The 23,679-nt window shown below is 43.1% G+C and overlaps 1 protein-coding gene across 7 annotated transcripts; it reads right to left on the bottom strand.

The window, feature by feature from the left end:
- Nucleotides 1-372: 372 nt before the first annotated feature.
- thumpd3 (THUMP domain containing 3) lies at nt 373-22,558 on the bottom strand. Of its 7 annotated transcripts, none has more exons than XM_055647792.1 (12): nt 22,462-22,544; nt 22,280-22,366; nt 21,572-21,620; nt 20,866-21,134; nt 19,066-19,143; nt 17,338-17,856; nt 15,710-15,840; nt 9,803-9,872; nt 7,744-7,859; nt 4,468-4,575; nt 3,257-3,380; nt 373-1,117 (listed from the first exon to the last, which is right to left on the bottom strand). In XM_055647792.1, exons 4-12 carry the CDS (start codon nt 21,130-21,132, stop codon nt 1,004-1,006), a joined length of 1,527 nt encoding a protein of 508 aa, XP_055503767.1. In that variant the 5' UTR covers nt 21,133-21,134; nt 21,572-21,620; nt 22,280-22,366; nt 22,462-22,544; the 3' UTR covers nt 373-1,003. The 7 variants fall into 7 exon arrangements, with proteins under 7 accessions (XP_055503767.1, XP_055503768.1, XP_055503763.1 ...); XM_055647793.1 differs by having other exon boundaries at nt 22,510-22,539; XM_055647788.1 differs by lacking the exon at nt 21,572-21,620 and having other exon boundaries at nt 22,184-22,366; nt 22,510-22,558.
- Between the last annotated feature and the right edge of the window lie 1,121 nt (nt 22,559-23,679).

The raw sequence follows: 23,679 nt of genomic DNA, 5'->3' as shown, positions 1-23,679 counted from the left end.
CCAATCACAATGGATATCATTTCCATATGACATCACAATGGGATGGGTGGGAGATTGCTACCTTCACGTGTTTCCACGAATGCAATCAACCAAGATCAAATAGAACAAGTTGTCCTCCCCCTCCCTCTCTATCCCCCTCCCTGCCCCCCTCTTCCTCTCTACCCCCCCCCCCCCCCCCCCCTTCTCTAGGGAGAGGTGAGTATTGGGACCTATGGGTGAGTGGTGGAATAGAAAAAAAACTTTTTTTTTTTAAATGGTGGATGTGGGGTAGAAAAAACTCTCAAGATAGTCAAAGAGAGATTATATAAATGGAGGAAGAATAAAACATGTTTTACATTGAGGAAGAGATTAACTATTAATTTTCCACAATTATGCAGGTGAGTTGATATCATAATAGACCATTTAATACTATTAATTTATGATGAAAACAAGATATCCTGAACTCAACCAGAAGCAGTATATTTTAAACTTAAGTTCTGAATGTCTGTGGTCTGTTGGCTTCAGGCTCATTTAAGGGAAATTTTGTTCAGAATCATATTTTGTCCCAATTTTTCAAAGTTCTGTACATTAATGCAAAACTAACAATTTACCATGCTAACCAGATCACACACAATATTGGATTTGTTCCAGGGCATAAATGTAACTGAAAAGGAGGAGGTTTGGGGTTTCTATCCAATGTTACAATGGTTTCCATCTGTTCAAATTGCTCTCTCCCCCTACTTCAATGTCCCAATTCCTTTAATGTTCACCACCATTCTGCTTCAGAATCCAATGGTGCTGTGTAGAGTATGAAAGTCGTACAAAAGTCAACTGATAAACGAGCACAAATTAAGTTCTGCTGAACTGTTTTGCTATCATTTTGTACAACCAGGAGAACTGTCTATGTTAACAACAAGGTTTAGGTTTATCCTCTGGGAGGGCAATTTGCTTCCCTTTTTATTCTTCCACCCCACTTTTACAGGAAATATCCTTGTTCTGAGATTCTTTTGCTGTCTTAAATAACTCATTGAAGGAAAGACTTGGTGCGTTTCAGCAGATAGACAGCAGCGTGCAGCCCACCAACATTTACCCAGATGGTTTGAGTCTTCTTCCAGAGGTGGCCCATTTTTGATATGGCCTGCAGGAAAGGAAGATCAGTATCAGTTTTAATTTATGGAGTTGTAGGTTTGGGAAGACTAGTGACACTGTATCACATGTTCTGAGATTATAACTGATTATAGATAACTAGTTCAGCATAACATGATGCTCATTCATACGGGGCTAGGATTTTGCAGTCACCCAGAGAAACAGTCAAAGCAGGACACAACGTTAACAAGTACTATGCTTAACACCATATGCTGATTTATTGTAGTGCTCTAGGTCGTCAAATTACCAACCTTGCTGTACGAGGACATAGTTCAGGCTGTGCTGGGAACCTCTACATGTGTTCTTGCAGCAAAACTTCACTCACAGCCCGATTGGAGAAACTGCCTTAGTTGGGTAAATGGGGACGAGGGGTGCAGATGCGATGCTCACGATTTTACTCTGCGCTGTGTGTTAGGTGCAGACATTGCCGCGGGGGTGGCAGGCTATCTGGATCCTGCTGTCTCCCTCTTCATCTCCTGTAAGATACAATGGATGCTGCCTTCTCTCCCTCTCTATGTTTGACTGCCTAGCTTATCCCAGCCCAGAGATTTCACTGTGGTAACAAGATGTGCAACCAGACAAGGTCAGTGGGAAGCAGCAGCTTTCATCACCACCCTAGGATCCAGGGGGTCTTGTCAACAACTGCCCCTAGTAATGGCTGCACTCACTGCACCAACCAGGGTACAGCCCTGATGCCCACATCAGCATTGAGCAGATGTACTACTGCTCACCCTATCCCACGTAATACCAGTCCTCACTGGGCCTCTCCACATTGAGCCTTGGATGATTCTTTGCTGCATTTTCACTAGGTGCCTGCTACAACAGCACTGTCAGCAATACATATCAATATTTATAATGCCACATTCATCACTTTTACCATTAATTCCATTATATGAGTTAAAGTAGGTGCCAATGTACATGAATCTAGATTGCTGATTTTGGCAGATTAAATACACCCAAGCCAAGCTCTATCATCATCAGCATTACAGATGCTGCATTTAGTAATCTCGCAGTGTTATCACATGGCATTCTCTCATTCTGCATTAAATTATTATTGTGGTAATAATCACCATTGGAAGGAGTAGAAGAATACCACAGAGTTGCATAGAACCAACCTTTATGTCCATTTCAGATGTTAAATAAGAGGCAGCAAAATATGGTAGGTTTGTTATTAAATAACCTGCACATAATCAGCACATCACCAGTTGAGAGCTGCCTTTTGGAACAGGGTCCAATCAAAGGATGAGTGCCAACTGTTTAGAAAATCTGTCATGGTTCTGCATGACATCTTGACATGCATTTGGCTGCGTCCATTCCCAAGTGTCACATGCCTGGGTGAAGGCAGTGAAGTCAGGGTAGTTTAAGTCTCAAAGGATGAGTTCAGTAAAGGGTGATTTCAAACTTTGACTGCAAAGGTGCTTTGTGAATTACAACTCCAGTGGACCTGGGGTTCATCACAATATCCAGCAATCTCCGTATTCAATCTTTGGCTACCACATCCGAAACAATCGCAGGAATTGCAATCCAAGGGCTGGATTATATTAAGGAATTTTAAAAAGAATACCAAGAAACCACGGTAATGCACTACATAGAAACATACCAAAAGAGGTGCAGCTATAGGCCATTTGGCCCTTTGAGCTAGCACCGCCATTCAATATGATCATGGCTGATCATCTAAAATCAGTCCCCATTCCTGCTTTTTCCCCATATCCCTTTAGTCCTAAGAGCTAAATCGAACTCTCTTGAAACCATCCAGTGAATTGGCCTCCACTGTCTTCTGTGGCAGAGAATTCCACAGATCCATAACACTCTGGGTGAATTTTGTTTTCCTCATCTCAGTCCTAAATGGCCTACCCCTTATTCTTAAACTGTGTTCTGGACTACCCCAACATCGGGAACATTTTTCCTGCATTTAACCTGTCCAATCTCTTAAGATTTTTATATGTTTCTATAAGATCCCCTCTCATCCTAAATTCCAGTGAATACAAGCCCAGTCGACCCATTCTTTCATCATATGTCACTGTAGTTGTTCTATGTAAAATCCCAATTTAATCATCAATAATCAAATTTTAAAAGATGAAATTTTGTGTCCAGTTGTCAGGGCAATCCTCTTATACAGACACCCTCTTACCTTCGCAAAGCATTTCTTGTCTTGTGTTAGGAGAGCAGCTCTCCCAGTCTCAGGTCTGCACACACGCCCCATTTCCTTCAGACAGGCTGGATACAGGTCCCAGTTTTTCCTCCTTGAACCTATTCTGGTTTCATTAAACATAAATTTCAGAAAATTCTTATGTTATCTTTATTCAATATTCCACCATACAGGCTAATTTTCATTCACAGGCCCAATTTTAGCATTGCATCACGGTCAGGTCCTATCATGTTCTCAACTAATCTTTAGACTTTAGAGATACATCCTGACTCTGGGTGCTGTTTTGTACGGAGTTTGCAAGTTCTCCCTGTGACTGCATGGGTTTTCTCTGGGTCCTCCGGTTTCCTCACACCTCCAAAGACGTGTAGATTTGTAGGTAATTTGGTTTCCCTAGAGTGTAGGATACAACTAGTAAATGGGGTGATTGTTGGTCAGCGTGGACTCAGTGGGCCGAAGGGCCTGTTTCCACACTGTATCTCTAAACTAAGCCTGAGTCCCAGGTCAAAGACATAAGATGACATTCCACTTAAATACTTTGGGAGCACTGGAGTATAGTGGTGTCTTCATAAGAGACTTTTAGCTGAGGCTCCATTTGCCCTTTCAGATGAAAGTAAAAGACAAAGGAGCATTATTTCAAAGAACTTCCCAAAGTCTTGTCCAATATTTATCTCTGTACCAGCATTGTTAGGGTAGATTATCTGGTCATGATCAGACATAGACTCCACCAATGACTACATTTCAAATTATGTAATTGGTTGTAAAGAGTTTTGAGATGTCCTGGGGCCACTTAAATGAAAGGTCTGTCATTCTCTTTACTTCAATTATTTTACACTGTACTTATATCACACTGAAGATGCAATATGCTTCACATGTGAAAGTATGTTTAGAATCAAAGAGCTTTAACAAATAACTCAATAAACTCAGTCAAGGAATGTCTTTAAAGATAGATAATTGGAAGAGTTTCAGGGAAAATAACCCTAAAATGGTGGTGGAATACACAGGACAGTTTAGGATAACCCAAGTGGATACCATCTTACCACATCCCTTAATCTTTTCAAAATAAATTATTCTGAGCTGCTAACACAGTGTTTAATAAACAAATGGGTCAAACATTTTTGCACATAAGGTCCCATAAAAATAATGGAGATGAGCAATGAGATGCTAATTCCACAGATCAGAGTGCAGAATCTTACCTCTTTCCAAAAGGCATGTCTGTTATAACTATATCCACAGAGCTAGTCTTGAGTGGAAGATTACAGATATCCCACTGTACAACATCCAAAGGCAAGCCCCAGTTTGGCCTGCAATGCACAACCAAGCACAATTCAGTAAAATAAGCAATTAAAAGAGGCCAGATACATAAAGCTGGAGTAACTCAGAGGGACAGGCAGCATCTATGTAGAGAAGGAATGAGGAATGGGTGACGTTTCAAGTCGAGACACTTCTTCAGACTGGAGAAGGGTCTTGTCCGAAACGTCACCCATTCCTTCTCTCCAGAGATGCTGTCTGTCCCGCTGAGTTACTACAGTTTTTTGTGTCTATCTTCGGTTTAAACGAGCATCTGCAGTTCCTTCTTACACAATCAAAAGAGGCCTTAGGTTAGCCTCCACAAACTTGCTTTTCATACAAACCCCCCCCCCCCCCCCCCCATCCTCCTCCTACTCCTTCCCTGAAGCTCAACAGTACACGCATTTCTCAAATATAAACCAGTCAGTGAACATTGACAGGTTATCCAGGTATCGAGGGCTCTGCACAGGTATTAGGATTGGAAAGTCTGATTGACTTTCCTCTTCTAACCCTCAGGTGATAAGGCACAGTGGATGGCCCTGACTACAATCTTGATAGAGATCATGGAACCTATGCTTTATTTGGGTGTAAATCTATCTATCTATCATATCATATCATATATCATCATATACTTATTAAAAGTCTGATCTTGTGTATATGTGTGTGTATATGTGGTAGTCTTTACATCTTCAGGGAGAAGACAATTCTGGATTTAGTGTTATGTAATGAACCAGATTTGATAAAGGAACTTGAGGTTAAGGATCCATTAGGATCCATCAGGTTTAATCAACAATTGGAGAAGGAGAAGGGTAAATTGGAGGTGTCAGTGTTACAGTTGAATAAAGGGAACTATGGAGCCATGAGGGAGGAGCTGGCCAAAGATACACTAGCAGGGGTGACAGTGGAACAACAATGGCAGGTATTTCTGGGAATAATACAGAAGGTGCAGGATCAGTTCATTCCAAAGAAGAAAGATTCCACGGGGAGTAAGGGGCGACCGTGGCTGACAAGGGACAGTATAAAAATAAAAGAGAAGTACAACATAGCAAAGATGAGCAGGAAGCAAGAGGATTGGGTAATGTTTAAAGAGCAACAGAAGATAACTAAAAAGGCAATACGTGGAGAAAACATGAGGTACGAAGATAAGCTAGCCAAGAATATAAAGGAGGATAGTAAAAGCTTCTTTAGGTATGTGAAGAGGAAAACATTAGTTTAGACCAAAGTTAGACCCTTGAAGACTGAAAAAGGTGAATTTATTATGGGGGGATTAAGCAGCGATTAAGGGGGGGCCCTGCTTAACAGCACGCGTGTCCACTCCGGAGGGGGGCAAGAACCTGAGCCCCGAGCGCCGGTCCCAGACATACAGGCGATGGATCCTGCCGGTCACCGTGGTGACAAACGAACGTGGTTGGTGGCATTGGCAGGCCGCTGAATCCAAGCGTTGGTGGTAAAAACGCCACATCCTTTATCCTGGTTCCTGCTCAGCCATCCTCCTCTCCTGTGCCACTTGTCTGGTCTGTGGCCCTGTGGGCGTGGGCCTCTTGTGGGCGTGGTCTTGGGTCGCTGGGCCTTCCAGGGCGCTGAATCAATCCGGTCCAGCGATTCCAAGGATTCCAGCGCAGCCACAGCTTGTCGGCACGTGCCGCTAGCCTGATAGGATTCTCGAAGCTCTTCCCCTGAGAGCTGCTGGTGGATGTCTCGCTGCAACTGCTGCAGGTAGGTAAATTCAAACAGCGGGCAGGTCGGGTCTGGTGGTCGCCCATGATCGTTAGCCACTCACTCATGAGGGCTGAGGGCTTCTGGTCGCTGAGCCAGCCCTTGTTTTGGACCTGACAGGCACGCTCCATACGGCTCGGCCTGTAGATCCGGAGAAGTAGCTCCTTGAGGCGTGTGTACTTACCCGTTGCCGGCGGATTATCGAGGTAAAGAACGACCCGACCGGCTGTCTGCTGATCCAGAGCGCTTACCACATAGTGGTAACGGGTCTCATTGGCAGTTACATCGCAGATGTAGAATTGGGACTCGGCCTGTCGGAACCAAACCCCCGGCTGCGAGGTCCAAAATGTAGGCAGCTTCAGGGAGACCTCGTTGAGTTTGGCCACACAGGCCTCGTAGGAGGCAGCGGCGAAGTGCATCTTCTTACGAAATTTCCCTTCCAGGATTACACTCCTGAACGTCGGGGTCACCAGTATAGCGGGGACTCGCAGGAGTCCAGCCAAAAACTAAGCGGACACAAGTTGTGTGCTTGAGACGTGTTTTAATCGGTAAGATACAGCTCCCTACTCCTCAAATGGGCACGGGCGTTGCCCAACCTTAAATACCCCTAAGGGTCAACCCCGTGACCTGCGCCTCCCACACCGAGACACCTAACTCCTCCCTCCAGAGCCGAGGGTTCGCTCTGCCCGTGGCTTACCACCAGGTGCCGCCACGTTGTTATATTTTAAGTTATTCACATTTTAAGCTTTAATAAATTCCTTTTCCACTTGCCATGCCCGTCAGCTGTGCCTGCTCAGTAATACCTGCATGTTCTACGTCACAACAGGAACCCAATGGGCGGGAATGGCTGCACCGCTGGAGAGCCGCTAAGAGTGGATGGGGGTGGGGGTGGGTTGAGGGGGGATGGAGTGAGTGCGAGGGGGGTGGAAGGGCAAGGGGCGGAGTGGGGGAGGTAAGTGGAGGAGGGGGGATCAGGGTCGTCACAGCGGGAACCCGTCAGCCGCGTCTGCGCAGTTGGGGGCTATGTGTAAAGAAATTCCACATCTCTATTCTAAAGGTATGTCTTTTTATTCTGAGGCTGTGGCCGCTGGTTTTAGATTCTTCCATTTCTGGGAACATGCTTTCTACATCCACTCTATCTAGGTCTTTCATTGTCCAGTAAGTTTCAATGAGATCCCCTTCATCCTTCTATACTCCAGCGAGTACAGGCCCAGAGCCTTCAAATGCCCCTCATAGTTAACCCAATCATTCCTGCGATAATTCCCGTCTGTAATTTCGGGTGATATCTTGTCCGCCCCTCCTCGAAAAAAGACCCAATAAAAAAGTAGAGTTGCAAAAGCTTGATTCCACAGCGCTAGTTGTATGAAAATAGAATCATCACATTGACTGTACATTTTTTGTAGTAATATTTCACTTTCTATCCGATTAAAACTCAGTGACCACTCAACAGCGGAAACAAATCTTACCTTCCCTTATTGAGTCTCTTCTTCTGCAAGGAGTTGATGTTATTAATGGACCTGTTCACTGCCAGTAAATTGTTGTCTCCACCAAGAAAGTAAGAGTGTGTGAATTCCAAAGCTCCCTAGAAGAGTATTTAAGTGAGATAGGGGACTATCACCAAAGTTACAGCCCAGAATAGCTTATGTTCAAAGTACTTTTTGTATACAGTAATTACAAGTGACCACATGGACAATTTGCTGCCCTACCTCCCTTTCAAACAGATATAACATTTGTGACAACTATACACGACCTGCTGTAAATGTTTAATTGATATCTGATATTTACTATATTGCACGTTGTATAGGTTGTGCATTTCACCGTGGGTCTAAACTGATTGTGGCACCTTCAGCTCTACTGCCAAAGTAGACATTTTGGTCAGCATGGATAATTTGGGCAAAGGGACTGTTCCTGTGCTGTACAACTCTGTAACTCTTTTTAGAGGGGTTCGAGTGATTTGCATGTGTTAGACAAACCCAATGTCATACTCTGAGACAATGTAACTGGTGCTATGCAGGAAAAATCAGGATGGCAGGCAATTAATGATGTCAAAACTGAAGGTTTGAATAGCAGAACAAGAATCCACCTCGAGAGGAGATATTCTGTGTCATTATATTCCTATATATTCTTACTCCATCTCCACCCTGTAAAGGTGAGAACTATCACTGGGTCACAGTTCCTAGTGTTGGATTTTACAATATCTCCATTTCCCAGGCATATGGTATTGACTGGAGGCTATCCTGCCTTCAGTAAAACACACGATTGTTATTTGAAATCAGTTGATCTAATTTTAATCAACCAATTAAAAATTGAATTGTTGCTCAATCTTTGAACTTAATCTCTATTAGTTAGGCATCAATACGTGAGAAAATTGTACTGTTAGAGCTTTGGCAACCATTGGTCCAAAGTCATTTGTTCTTTACTCAACCCCCTAACAAGTATGCAATGTCTTTGCATGTTTAAACATGTTTAAGCTGGTGTCAAGAAGTTGGTCCTTTTGCAGGTACAAGGTCAATTGTGCCTACAAATATTCTATGTAAGATCAATTTAGCTCATATCATGAATGAAGTCTAGTCACTTTTTGCTCTGCATTTTGGCCCGAGTGCGGTATATATGTAGCATGGATGGCATGAGAGGCCTGTCAAGATGGGTTCCAAAAAACAAAGTATAAGACCCATAGTGACAAATCATGCAGGAGTCTGACTGTGCACAACTAAGACTACCATTGATCTCAGATCCAGTGCAGGAGAAATAAAGCATGGGACGTCTTCCCGTTGTACATTAGATGTTATTTGTATTCTAATGGAAACACCTGTAGAATGAGCCCAGTACAATTAGTTTATTTCCAGGTATTACACAACAGACAACAAATGGTGCGCTGACATGCAGCTTTCACATCTAAATTCTTCATGGGCTGACTTTGATTGTAAAGAGGTTTATAGCTTGCATAAACCTCCATAAAGGGAATGTAAAAATTGATAGGAAAGGCAAAATGTGAAAGGAAAAGAAAAGGAGATGGAGAGTGATGTAAGGGTGGCATGTGAACCGTGAGATAGAATTGGAGTGGGAAAAGTACGATACAGGGAGGAATAGAGTAATGGTGAGAAGGAGAAATAATGATATGGAAAGAAAGATAGAAAAATAAAAGATAAAAATGTGGATTTAGATAAAGAAAATAGTGGATACATGTATTAAATTGTTAAGCAGGGTGACACAGTTCAAAAACATTCAGGTTTGTAAGTTAATTAGTTTCGGTAAATTGTAAAATTATCCCTAGTGTGTGTAGGTTGGTGTACGGGGTGATCGCTGGTCGGCACGGACCCGGTGGTCTGACGGGTATATTTCTGTGCAATATCTCTAAAGTCTACATTAGATAATGCAAGCCAACTCTAAAATATAAGGGTCATGGGATTGAAACCTGATCCAAGTTTGAAAATTGAATGTGCAAGATCCAATGCAGAAGCTGCAGCAAAGGATTAATGTAGCCACATCTTTCTGTGCCTGAACTATTCTCATCTGTGACTTTACCTCGATTGGTATAGCTCCAGTTCCACACATTGGATCAATGATGATATCGGTTAACTGAGGACTGCAAAGCCTGTCACAGCAAAAAAAAAAATTAAACAAATTAGCACACAGACAAGAATTTAGTTACATTTTCCTTTGGTGCAAATTTTGCAGTAGAACCACATCTGCAATCTCATGCCTTAACACACAAATTTATGGTTATAGATAAAGGTCAGGGCTCGAAATTAGCAGTTGCCCAGGTACCAATGGCAACCTACAGTCCCGCTGGGCAACCTAAATGCCATGCCATTTTGCCCGGCTTTGGCAAGCACCCGGGACACCTATCGTTTAATTCTGAGCGGGCCCTCTCTATCTCTCTCTCTGTCACTCTCCGTCTCCGCCCGCCTCTCGGGGCTCGGGTCCCCGCTCCCAGCTCCCCATCCGCCAGCACTGCCAGCCGCATTGCACATGCGCACTGCCACGGCATGCACATCCTCCCCCTCCACATGCGCACAACCACGGCCAGCACACTCTGTCCTGGGTCTCCTCCATGGCCACAGCGAGCAGCACCGGAAATTGGAGGAACAGCACCTCATATTCCGTTTGGGGAGTCTGCACCCCGGGGGCATGAACATCGAATTCTCCCAATTGTGTTAGTCCTTGCTGTCTCCTCCCCTTCCTCAGCCCCCCTGCTGTCTCCTCCCATCCCCCAGCCTTCGGGCTACTCCTCCTTTTCCCTTTCTTGTCCCCACCCACCCCCGCCCCCGATCAGTCTGAAGAAGGGTTTCGGCCCGAAACGTTGCCTATTTCCTTCGCTCCATAGATGCTGCTGCACCCGCTGAGTTTCTCCAGCTTTTTTGTGTAACCCACGGCCAGCACATCATCGGCCATGGTTGTGCGCATGTGCCGCCCTGCACATGCGCACTGCCACCGGCAAATGGTCGTCGTCAGCCACTTTCTCCCTCCCTTTGCATTGTGGGAGATCTGGCCGTCATTACTGTCCGGTCGCGGCCTCACCGCGACCGCTGAAAACCAACGCAGAATCACTCCCTGGAGCTGGAGTAACTCCTGGAGTAACTCTTGCTTCTTGGTTTCCTGGTCCTCCAAAAATACTCTAAATGGAATTTAAACTGGAGTGGGCCCACCACCACCAAACTCTGAGAAATAACAGCCTATTGCATTTTATCTGTTTATTTATTGTGCATATATATGGTCTATGGTATATAGACACACTGAACTTTTATCTCCTGTTCTGTATTATGTTTACATATTCTGTTGTGCTGCAGAAAGCAAGAATTTGATTGTCCTATTTATGACAATAAAACTCTCTGACTCTTGACTTGGACTTAAGCAGAAAAGGGTTCTTGGGGGAAAAAAGAGCTACCTTAAATTTGGAATTTACAGTCTCCTCCCCTTCTCAGCTCTTCCTCAGCCCTCTGGCTCCTCCTCTTCCTTTCTTCTTCCCCACCTGGACCGGTTTCAGCCCAAAACATTGCCTATTTCCTTCGCTCCGTAAATGCTGTTGCACCCGCTGAGTTTCTCCAGCATTTTTGTCTACCTTAAATTTAGTTGCATCTGGTTGGGTACCTATGGTAGGGTGAAGACTATTCCATGCTTTAATTGTGTGGGGGAACTCCATGGAGCAGCCAGCATCTCTGGATAGAAAAAATTGGGTGACGTTTTGGGTAGAGACCTTTCTTTAGATTTCCTCTGGTTTAGTGTTTTTAGTTTAATTTAAAGATACAGCGTGGAAGCAGGCCCTTCGGCCCATCGAGTCCACGCCGACCACCGTATACCTGTACATTAGTTCTATCCCACACATTAGTGACGCAAGTCAAGTGTCAAGAGTGTTTTATTCTCTCACGTCCCAGTTAGAGCAATGAAATCTTTACTTGCAGCAGCACAACAGAATATGTAAACATAGTACTCTGTAACCAATATTATAAACGAGAAAACAAAATAGTGTATATTTATATATGAATATATAACTATAAACACACACACGCAATTTTCCTCTTGGGATTAATAAAGTTCTATCATATAGTATCGTGTGTGTAGGAAGGAACTGTAGATGCTGGTTTAAACTGAAGATAGACACAAAAAGCTGGAGTAACTCAACAGGTCAGACAGAATCTCTGGACAAAAGGAAAATATTATGTTTTGGGTTGGGTCTGAAAAAGGTTCTTGCACACCTTTGGAATGTGGAAGGAAACAAGAGCACCCGGAGAAAACCCATGCGATCAAAGGGAAAAGGAGCAAACTCCATACAGACAGCACCCATATTCAGGATCAATTCCGGGTCTCTGGCAATTTTAGGCAACAACTTTATGGCCAATGTACTGCCCCATAGTCTTGAACTAAATTAAAACATACAGTAGCTGTAAAGGGGGACATAACGAAACTTAGAGATTTAAGACTGAAAATGGATAGTTTCTTTTTTTTTAGTAACCAAAGTCATCAAAGTATAATTTTTTGTGTATTGGAAAATAAAATAGAGTGGCACAAATGGTGGACTTGCTGCCTCACACGCCAGAGATCTGTGTTCGATCCTGCCCTCGGGCACTGTGTTGAATTTGCACATACTCCCTTCAAGCATGTGGGTTTCCTCCCACATCCCAGACAATTGGCTCTGTAAAATTGCCCCTAATGTGTAGGGATTGGGTGAGGAAAGTGGGATAACAGAACGTGTGAATGGGTAGACAAAAATGCTGGAGAAACTCAGCGGGTGAAGAAGCACCTATGGAGCGAAGGAAATAGGCGTTTCGGGTCGAGACCCTTCTTCAGACTGATGTGAGGGTGCGGGGGATGGGGCGGGAAGAAGAAAGGAAGAGGCGGAGACAGTGGGCTGAGGGAGAGCTGGGAAGCGGAGGAGAAAGCAGGGACTTCCTGAAATTGGAGGTCAATGTTTATACCGCTCGGGTGTAAACTGCCCAACCAAAATATGAGGTGCTGCTCCCCTAATTTACAGTGGGCCTCACCATGGCCATGGAGGAGGCCCAGGACAGAAAGGTCGGATTCGGAATGGGTGGGGGAGTTGAAGTGCTGAGCCACCGGGAGATTAGGTTGGTTATTGCGAACCGAGCAGAGGTGTTGGGCGAAGCGATTGCCAAGCCTACGCGTGGTCTCACTGATGTAGGGCAGCTGACACCTAGAGTAGCAGATGCAATAGATGAGGGTGGAGGAGGTGCAGATGAACCTCTGCCGCACCTGGAAAGACTGCTTGGGTCCTTGAATGGAGTCAAGGGGGGAGGTAAAGCGATAAGTGTAGCATTTCCTGCAGTTGCAAGGGAAAGTGCCAGGAGAGGGGGTGGTTTGGGTGGGAAGGGACGAATTGACCAGGGAGTTACGGTGTGAGCGGTCTCTGCGGAAAGCCGACAGGGCAGGAGATGGCCAGTCGTGGGATCCCGTTGGTAGACAAAGCTGGAGAAAATCAGCGGGTGAGGCAGCATCCATGGAGCGAAGGAATAGGCGATGTTTCGGGTCGAGACCCTTCTTCAGACTGTTGTCGGGAGGGGGGGGGGGGGGGGGAAAAAGAAAGGAAAAGGCGGAGACAGTAGGCTGTGGGAGAGCTGGGAATAGGAGGGGAAGGAGGGAGAAAACAAGGACTACCTGAAATTGGAGAAGCCAATGTTCATACCGCTGGGGTGTAAACTACCGAAGCAAAATATGAGGTGCTGTTCCTCCAATTTGCGGTGGGCCTCACTCTGGCCATGGAGGACGCCCAGGACAGAAAAGTCGGATTTGGAATGGGAGGGGGAGTTGAAGTCTGAGCCACCGGGAGATCAGGTTGGTTATTGCGAACTGACTGGAGGTGTTGTGCGAAGCGATAGCCAAGCCTGCGCTTGGTCTCACCAAGGTTGATCATACGCTGAATAATCCAACCACATTTTTGTTTGGAAGTGGAAAGAGATAATAGAAATTGCATTCATTGCAATGTGTAAAAATAGATGAGATACTGTATTGTAATTTTGCTGCATGTCATTGTGGTATACATCATGTCTTGATTGGTGAATATGTTTAGCTTGTGACTTTATTTGAAGCAGAAATAACATGTGAATGCTTCATTGGCCATAATTCCGACTGGTAGCTACGCACTTCGTCCGAGCACATTATCGCACACGTCATGCAAGCTGTCTTAAATGACCACCTAAACTGTCATTTGGCAACCTAAAAAGCTGCCGAGGTTGCCCGGCTGGCAACAGGGAAAAAAAGTTAAGTGAGAGCCCTGAAGGCTTTCAGAAAGTACAGTTTAACTGCACGCTGGGAGGGGTAATGTGATGTATTGCAGCCAGTGGCAGCTCCACAGAGCTCGGAGCAGCATATCAAGGTGCTGTAGGTGAGGAGGCTAAGATCTATTTTGTCCAATCCACTGGAATACATTCAGAATATTTCGTAACCCGGAAATTAATAAGAAATATAGTATCATGTCTAATCCAGTAATTTATGGTACTGCGTATTATGTTAAAAGAAATTAATGAAATGCAATTGTTTCAATCAACACTCTTAATTCAAGGTAAAATGTTTATAGATACAAGGATTAATTGCTGTTAGGCCAGGTCCTTTGGATGAGTAATATTCATGCAATTAAAATACACCAAGGAAATAAAGAATATACTATATTTTGCATCTTCAGTAAGATCTTTCACAAAGAGGTTTATTAAAATAATTTGGATGCGAACATAAAGAGGGATTGGGGCAGCAGTAGATGACTGATGGACAGGAGTCAAAGAACTGGACTGGAATTTGGACTGGATTGGTGCACTCCACATTGAGTGTACGAATGCTAAGTCCATAGATTTTCATTGTATGGTGATGATGTAATAAAAGGACAAGCTACACAATCTTAAAATATCCTGTCAAGCAGATGTTAAGGGTAAAGGCGAAGATAGACACTAAAAGCTGGAGTAACTCAGTGGGACAGGCAGCATCTCTGGAGAGAAGGAATGGGCGACATTTCGGGTTGAGACCCTTCTCCAGTCTGAAGAAGGGTCTCGACCTGAAACATCACCCATTCCTTCTCTCTAGAGATGCTGCCTGTCCCGCTGAGTTACTCCAGCTTTTTATGTCTATTTTCGGTTTAAACCAGCATCTGCAGTTCCTTCCTGCACATTAAGGGTAAAAGCAAACAACAAAGATATCGAATAGTACATTAATAAGATTAACAGATGCATTGTATTGCCCTCCAACAATAGGGTTTCGATACTACAAACGGGGAACACCGATTTCTCTCATTGGAGAAACCAGTTGTAACCAGGTTACCAAGAGAGGATGGAAAGGTGCAAATGCAACTTCCTTTACATTAAAGGTTCATGTAGCAGAACATGGTAGACAAAAGTGCTGGAGAAACTCAGCAGGAACGAAGGAAATAGGCAACGTTTCGGGCCGATGCCCTTCTAAGACAACATGTAGCAGAACATGTTTTGGTATAGGACTCCATGCCATTCAACTTCGTTCAAAGCCTCTCTTTGTTGAAACCATTGAATAGTCCTTGTTTCAGTCCTCTTCAGGCTTCCTCCCACAGTTCTTTTTCTGTACAAAAATGGTTACAGTGCTGATTCCTACACTTGTACAGAACTTGATTCATTCATGACCTTTGCTACTATTTTCCACCCCATCTTAATTTCTTATATTATCTAGCTGACAACTATCACTATTGTTTACTGCTTTCTGACCCCATCATCCAGGGAAATCTTTCTCTTTGTGAAAGTACAACTGGCTATTTAACCAATTTCTTCTGATGTGCCCACTGCTGCATTATAAAACCACTTACCAATCCCTGATTTATTTAGATCCATCAATTCCTTGAGATTGGCCCTCCTAACACAAACTATTTTTATTCTAGATTAGTTGTCCTTGTTCATCTCCAACACATTTCAAGTTCAAATCTCCAGATGTTTGGAAGGACCAAGCAAATAAAACAAGTCTTACCTTAACATCCCATAGGCCAAAGTAGATCGAAGAGTTGTAGGCCCAAAGTGCACTATGTTTCGTCTGTGTAGACTTTCCTCTGTAAGAGCTATTCCAATTACTACTTCATTATCATGAATATTAAGTAGGATCTGCAATTAAAATGTGTGAATGGATTGACGGAGACAGAAACAAGATTAATGTTGGGAGTGCACCAGTACTTCATTTTCTTCCCACGGGTAACAAAACACTTCTCAGAATTATCGTGTAAGAAAGAACTGCAGATGCTGGAAAAATCGAGGGTCTGAAGAAGGGTCCCCAACCCGAAACATCACCTATTCCTTCGCTCCTTAGATGCTGCCTCACCCGCTGAGTTTCTCCAGCATTTTTGTCTACCTTCAGCATTATTGTGGTTATTTTCCAACAAAGTAAATCAAAACCATCAAATCCATCAAAACCAATGACCACCTGCTGTACCCAGAAACATCCTATCTGTGTGCCATCTGTCCACAGCATTGCAGTTTATTGCACAGAATACCAAATTTAAGGCATCAACTGCAGACAGACCTAGACGAACATTAGGCTATAATTTAGCTCTATGCTGTAAGATATGGCTTTACAATTAGATTGATATTTTGAACTAAATTATAATGCACATACATTTTAGGACAACAATATGAAATGAGAATAGGCAATAGATCATTAATTTCTTCCATGTATTCATAATCTTTCCTATTCGTTATTGCTCCTGTTTTTAGTGCTTTTAATGTCTTTTAATTTTTACTGTTTTATAGTCCTTTGTTTTACAGTTTTTAATGGTTTGTAATAACTTCTTGTCCATGAGTTCTCATGTACAGCACTTTGTGGCAACTGCAGTTGTTTAAAGCGCTTTATAAATAAAGTTATTATTATTATTATTATTCAAGCCATGAATATATCACTTGGTGGCACTGAAATGCAATTGTCTTCATGGTACAGATATTTCCATTTCAATATCTTCCTTTAGCCTAGTATACTAGAGTATTCATTCTCTGTTAACAGATAAAACCACTCCACCCCAGACATCTAACCACCTTAGTATACACTTGTCTGCACAGTTTTCAAGTCTATATCACAATAGATACTATTGATACCTTATTGTTTAAAAAAAAGTTAAACATCTTCTTCAACTGCATTGCTTCATTTAATAATTTGAAACAAAATGGGGCTTTTATCTTTAATTATGGGAGAATTAAAGTAAATGGAAAAGAATAAAAAACACAGGGCTGGAAATTATTTTGTGCTAGGAATGACAAAACGATAGTTGAAACAGGAAATGCTAGAAACTCTGTAGATCAGGCATCATCTGTGGAGAGAGAAACAGCTAATGTTTTAAGCTGAAGACCCTTCATCAGTGCCGGAAATAGCTGTGTGCAACAGTGGTTGTTGGGAGTACATTTTATGAATAAGCAGAAGTCAAGGGTTAGGTCCGGCTGTAAGACGGCCATAATTGACTGCCATTAATGCCACTGATCCTCATTAGCAGTGTGCATCTGTAAAGAATGGTAATTGGTTATTTGTGCACAATGATGAAGGGCTATTCAGCAGCTGGCAGATTCAAAAGAACAAAAAGGGGTGGAAGGGTAAGGAAAGGACAATAATTTGAATACCTCTACATCAAATCTGGTCATATCTGCCTTCCATTTGAACAGATCTTGAACAGCGCCTCCAAATTCTCTGGCTACCTCCATTGAGGTAACGATATGCTTCTCCCCAGCTCTGTTGCAGGTAACTCGAAATTTGAGCGGTCCACAGGTCTCCCCTTCATTTTCGTTTTCATTTTTGCCAGTGACATGTCCATCCAGTGAAATCTGATCAGTGACCATATCATTGAAGATCAAGGTGGACTCTTTAGTTTCAGAGGGCCGATCGCTAGTTGGTTCAGACTCAGCAACATACGATGTAGTTCCATTATGCAGTTGATCTCCAGAAGCCAAACGAGCACAGGCCAATGGCACATCGTCTTTGTTACTTTCGTCTGGTGTTTTTGAAGCCGGACTACTTTCTTGATTGATTTTCCTGCGCTGTAACTTCCTCTTCTTGAGACTGTTGTTCAGCTCCCATACTTCAAGGGGATTTGCCCAGGGAAGTTGGCCAGCTAACTGCCTGAAGTCCTCTAGTATACTATCCTGTTAAAGAAATGTGGAGACTTGAACACAAAAGCTAAGCTGATACTTCTAGTGCAAAACTAAGAATGTTGTATTGTGACAGATGGCATCTTTGAATGAGATATTAAACTAAAGCACCATCTTCTTCTCAAATGGACGATAAGAACCAAAGAGCACTATTTCAAAGTGGTGGACTTCCCTATTATTCAGTGAACTAACATTATTTATCCAATCATCAATTATTAAATAATTCCGTATCTGCTGCCTCTGATCATTGAGGATTATGTTAGGACATGAATTAAGAAGTATCTTGGCTAAACATATTAGAAAGTAAAGCCAGTATGGGTGCAAATAAGAAAAAGGGACGTAACATTGGTGGTCCTTTGGCATCTCAGGGCCCTCCCCAGGTAACTTCCACACGGATATACGTATAAGCTGCAATAATTGGGAAACTGGGTTGAGCAGACCTCAGAGTGCTGAGCAGACTTACTCGCTCACTCACTGAGGCATGTAGTACCTCTGCATAAAGACAGATTGTAAAAGCTTTTGCAAGTATGTAAAAAGAAAAAAGTGACTAAATGAAATAAATATTTTGGATCGGTATTTGCAGTGTAAACTCGAAACGCATACTCGTAGGTAAACTGGAGGGAAAGGAGATTGAGGAACTTAAAGCAATTAATATAACTGGCAAAATATATGGTGAAAACTAAAAGAGCTAAAAGCTGACAAACTCCTGGTATTGATGCATGCATTCTAATTTCTCATTAGACTCACAGTGCATGGAAACTGGTTCTTAGGCTCACCAAGCCATACTGTCAAACACCTATTCACACTAATACTACACCAATCTGATTTTATTCTCTCCACATTCACAGCAACTCTCCCAGTTTCTACCACTCATTTATACACAAGGAGCAGGTTACAATAGCCAATTAAGTTACCAACCAACATGTCTTGGGGATGTGGAAGGATACCAGACCACCGAGAAGCATACATGGTCACAGGCAAAACATGCAAGCTCCACACAGACACCACCAAAGGTCAGGATTGAACCCAGGTTACTGGAGATATGATGCAGCAGCTCTATTTACTAAGCAACTATGAGAGAGGAAATTGTAGAGCTAATAGTAGACACATTGGATGTTGTCTTCCAAAACTTGAAGGGCCTACTTCTATCCCTTTATCTTTTCTTATGTTATAGATAGTTTATTGCAATGGCAAGGCACTTACCTTGGTATCGTTAAACTGATAATGGGGAAACTCCTGGACAACAACAAATAAATTATCAACAGATCTCAAAAGATGAACCTGAAAAAGAGAGAACAGCATGAATTAGAATTTTGTAACGTTTGGAAACATGACATGCAATGACATACCATAAAACAAGATGCGATTTCAGATGACTAGTCAAAAGCTACTTCTCTCAAATGACAAGAGAAAAATAATTTGTATTTAATACAGCATCTTTATTATTCCTTTAAAGGCATCGCAAAGCCCTAAATAGAAATATGGGTCTTCAACCTGAAACATTTACTCCATTTTCCCTTTGAAAGATGCTGTCTGACTTGCAAAAGTTTTCAGTTCTCCTGATTTTGTTTCAGATTTCCAATAGCAACATTTTTCCCCCAGTCTGTATTCATCAAATTAACATAGGAAATGCAGCAGACTTTCACAAACAGTAGAATGGAAAAAAACAGACATATTTAAAAGTATTCAGAAAATAAGAACTGTTTCCTCAGACTGAGGAGTCTAGATCTAGATGTCTTGGTCTCAGAATAAGAGATGCGCCATTTAGGACTGACATGGAGTTCATTCATTTGGATGGATTAAATGGATTTATTGCTATTTGGGGAATTAAAGAATATGAGGATAGTGCAGGAAAATTATGTGGAGGTGGAAGCTCAGCCATGATATTGATAAATAGAGGAGACTCGATGAGTCAAACAGCCTCCTCCTGCTCTTGTTTCTTATGTTATTCAATGGGGTTAAATAGTGTGGAAGAAGGAACTGCGAATGCTGGTTTAAACCGCAGATAAGACACAAAACACTGAGTTACTCAGCGGGACAGGCAGCATCTTTGGAGAGAAGGAATGGGTGACGTTTCAGGTCGAATCAGTTTGAGGAAGTGTCTCGACCCTAAAGGTCACCCATTCCTTCTCTCCAGAGATGCTGTCTGTCCCGCTGAGTTACTCCAGCTTTTTGTGTCAATCTTCGGGTTAAATATCAGCTTGGACATCAAGCATAATTCCCTACCAATCTTCAAAATATTATTTCTGTTCATCTGTGAAGGCAGACTGGGCTTAGTTTAAAATCTCACTCAAAAACTGTGCCTGACAATCAGTGTTATACAGTACTGAAACAGGTACTTCATATTCAACTTTTCCACACAGGCCAAGATGCCCATCTGAGCTAGTCCCATTTAACCACATTTAACCCATATCCCTCCAAACCATTCCTATCTATATTCTTGTCCAAATGTTATTTAAATGTTGTTATTTAAACCTCAACTACTTCCTCTGGCAGCTCGTTCTATAGCCACTGTATGGAAATAGTTGCCTCTGGTAGTATTACATTTATTCCCTTTCACATAAAACATGCATACTCTAGTTCTTGAATCTCCTATCTGGAAAAAAACTCTGTGCATTCAACCTATCTTTTTCACGATTTTATACACCTCTACAAGATCACTCCTAAGCCACCTGTGCTCCAAGGAATAGTCCTAGCCTCCAACCTCTCCCTACAGCTCAGGCTCTGGAGTCCTGGCAACATCCTTGTAAATCTTACAATTAACATCTCTCAAGGCACTGATTATGTTCTTGTCTTCTGAGAGGTTAGAGTATTATCAACTAAGCTGTGGCCATCTCACACAGGAAAATAATGCTCCAATGTGATCAGCTATCCATGTTGAGCCAGCAGAACTCTGGGTATGAATAGTTTAATTGTCTTTCAATCTTTTAGATTAGGTCTTACAAAGAACATGGTTCTCAACTTTCAACACTTTTAAACGTATGGAATAGATACAAAACCAACCTGGAAAAGATTATCCGTGGAAATCTCAAAATAGATTCTTCCTCGATCCTTGCTAATTCTGGACTCGGATCCAATTTTTTCTTGCACTTCATCGGCAGCAGTTTTCTCAAAGCCAGTAGGAACAGTTGCTCCAACTGTGACATAAGGCCCCGGCAAACATCCGTGCTGCTTCTTTGTCACATCTTTATTTTCACGAGGCCCGCCCTCCACTTCAGGCAAAGTCACTGCTGCATTTTGCACCTCAGCATCTCCACTGATTGCAGACATTGCTTCAATATTTTTAAAAGAAAAAGATATGCATTCATATAGCAGTTTTCAACTACGGATATCTCAAGTAAATGTAAAGTGTACTCCCTGTGGTAATCTTAGAGGGGTGGTAGCCAATTTTCATGTTGCAGGATAATAATTAGGAGTGCTGATCAGTAAGATCAAGAGTGCCATGGATATTTTGCAAACATTTAATGGCAAAAAGTTAATGTCTTCAATAAAAGACAATGCTTCACACATTGCAGTACACCTACAATAGAGTACGGGTCTCCCAGTGTTAAATTCAAACTGTATGCCACAGATGACAGCTCACTTAGGTTGTACTCTGATCATGCACTCACCAAGAATCAGACTAACTCGATCCAAATGATTCTGAGCCAGAAAACAAGACTTAGTTGAATGATTGCTAGACTATTCCACAATTTTCTTTTGTTAGCACCTGGTGATCCTTTTACTTCCCTCCCAGACGGTCCACTTTCCTTTGTGACCTATTTTTCGAGATTAATAAATTAGATCTGGCACAATAGACAGAATCAAGAATAAAAATTAAACACAATTTCATTCCAACAAGGAAAACATTTTTAACTCCATGATTCCTTCCAGCAATGTCAGGCTGGTAGAAATATGATGCAGCTATCCTCCAATGCATGAGATTAGCCCTTCCCAGAATCGGGTAATCAGTTGAAGCCACTGATCCTGGTTAGATTTGTGCTATTGTCAGTGATGGGGGGCATAGCTGAACCCAGATACTATTCCCAGTGACTAAAGACATGTCTAACTTCTACGAGGTGACATGTGAACATGGTCACACCAGAATCAATGACGACAGGTTACAACACTACTCTATATCTGCACTCTCGATGACTAGATCACACCCCCTCCCCGGGAATGAGGTCACTCCTACTCCCTCATTCCCCACTCCCTAGTCAGTCTCATCCAAACAGTAACTGGTCCAAATGAGAGAAGTGGCAGCCGACCCCACACATGCCAGTGACTGAGCTCACACGCGATCCTACATCACCCCCTCCCTGTCAGCGAGGTCACAACTCACTCTCGATTGCCCCTTCCCGTGGCTGAGGTGACTCCCGGCCCCTTCTGTCCCTGGAAACCGCCGCCCGGTTCCGCTGCCCCCAGGCGCCTCCCCTACCCGCTCCGGTTGCCAGGCTCCCGTGTACTTCCGGCGCCGCTCCGGAAGCGCAGATGCCGGCTGCGCGCATGCGGTTACAGAAACATCCTACATAAAAATAAAAGTTATTTGGTAAAAATCTAATCCTCATTTTCAGAATTTTAATTTATTAACACAAACTGTTCCCCCGCAACGCTGATTACACTGCGAGTCGTGTCGGGATACGGAAATGGATGAAAAAAAAGGCCCACGTTCCGCTCCGTGCAACACGTCAGCCCATTGCATTTAGAAGGAGTGGTCTATCTTGCTCCGCCCATCCATCCATCCATCCATCCATTGACAGCAACTCTACTGCTGCTCCACTATGTAGTGGGCCACTCCCACTTTTGATACTGGTATCCATAAAAGGAGTGCCAAAATTCAGGAATGATCCTGATTCTAGAGTTAGAGGATGCTGTATCTCAGAGGGCTGTAAGTCTGCAAGAGATTGGAGAAATTGTGAAGACTAATGGTGCCAGGATAGGGAAGAAGTGCAAACATTTTTAAATTGAATTCAATTAACTTTATTTTTACGTTAGGAACTTTGGTTTCTGCAGTCATACAAGAAAAAGAAACAATTTTACAACACACGACCAACTCAATTCACACAGACATCCATCACAGTGAATCACTGATGGAAGGCAAAGTCGTCTCTCAGGTCATTGCTTAACCTGGAGCCAGTGAGTTCAGGGATATGAAGTAAATTTGGCTAAACTGTATCTTTTCACCAACATCGTTAGTAAGTTGGGCTTGGGCAGCAGAGGTTTACTGGAAACCTACACTGACAACTTGAACGCCCAGGAACAAAGATGGAAAAGTGGCGAAACACAGCCCAGTCCACATGGGTACTGAGCTCTCCACCATCAAAGGGATCTTCAAGAGTCATTACCTCATCAGAGACCAACACCACCCGAGCCACTCTCTCATTGGCTGAGGTGACTCCCGGCCCCTTCTGTCCCTGGAAACTGCCGCCCGGTTCCGCTGCCCCCAGGCGCCTCCTGCCATTATGAAGAAGCTACTTCCTTACAACCAGCAGGCAATTACACTACAACCATCAAATAAACTCTAAACAACAAAGACTTGGGGCATTATTTTTGTATTTGCACCATTATTGCTTGTTTATAAATATATATACTAAACTAATTCGGACCCATTGGGTCCCATGTTCACACGGGAGGGCTGGACCCCAACACAATATTCCACCTCTCCACCAATTCCAATATTGGTAGCCAGCGGAGGGGGGGTGTTCAGGAGCGCTAGTATGGGTGTTGTGGGTCGAAGGGACTGGTTTCCAGGGGGCTAGTATGGACATTGTGGGCCGAATGGATTCTTTGGCTAGCAGCTCAGTCACTCAGGCCTGGTAGGCTGGCAGCTCAGTCACT

Source organism: Leucoraja erinacea, chromosome 16 (assembly GCF_028641065.1).
Source record: "Leucoraja erinacea ecotype New England chromosome 16, Leri_hhj_1, whole genome shotgun sequence".
NCBI lineage: Eukaryota > Metazoa > Chordata > Chondrichthyes > Rajiformes > Rajidae > Leucoraja > Leucoraja erinaceus.
The sequence above is the reverse complement of the archived record's forward strand: the minus strand, read 5'-3'. Positions and strand labels throughout refer to the sequence as shown.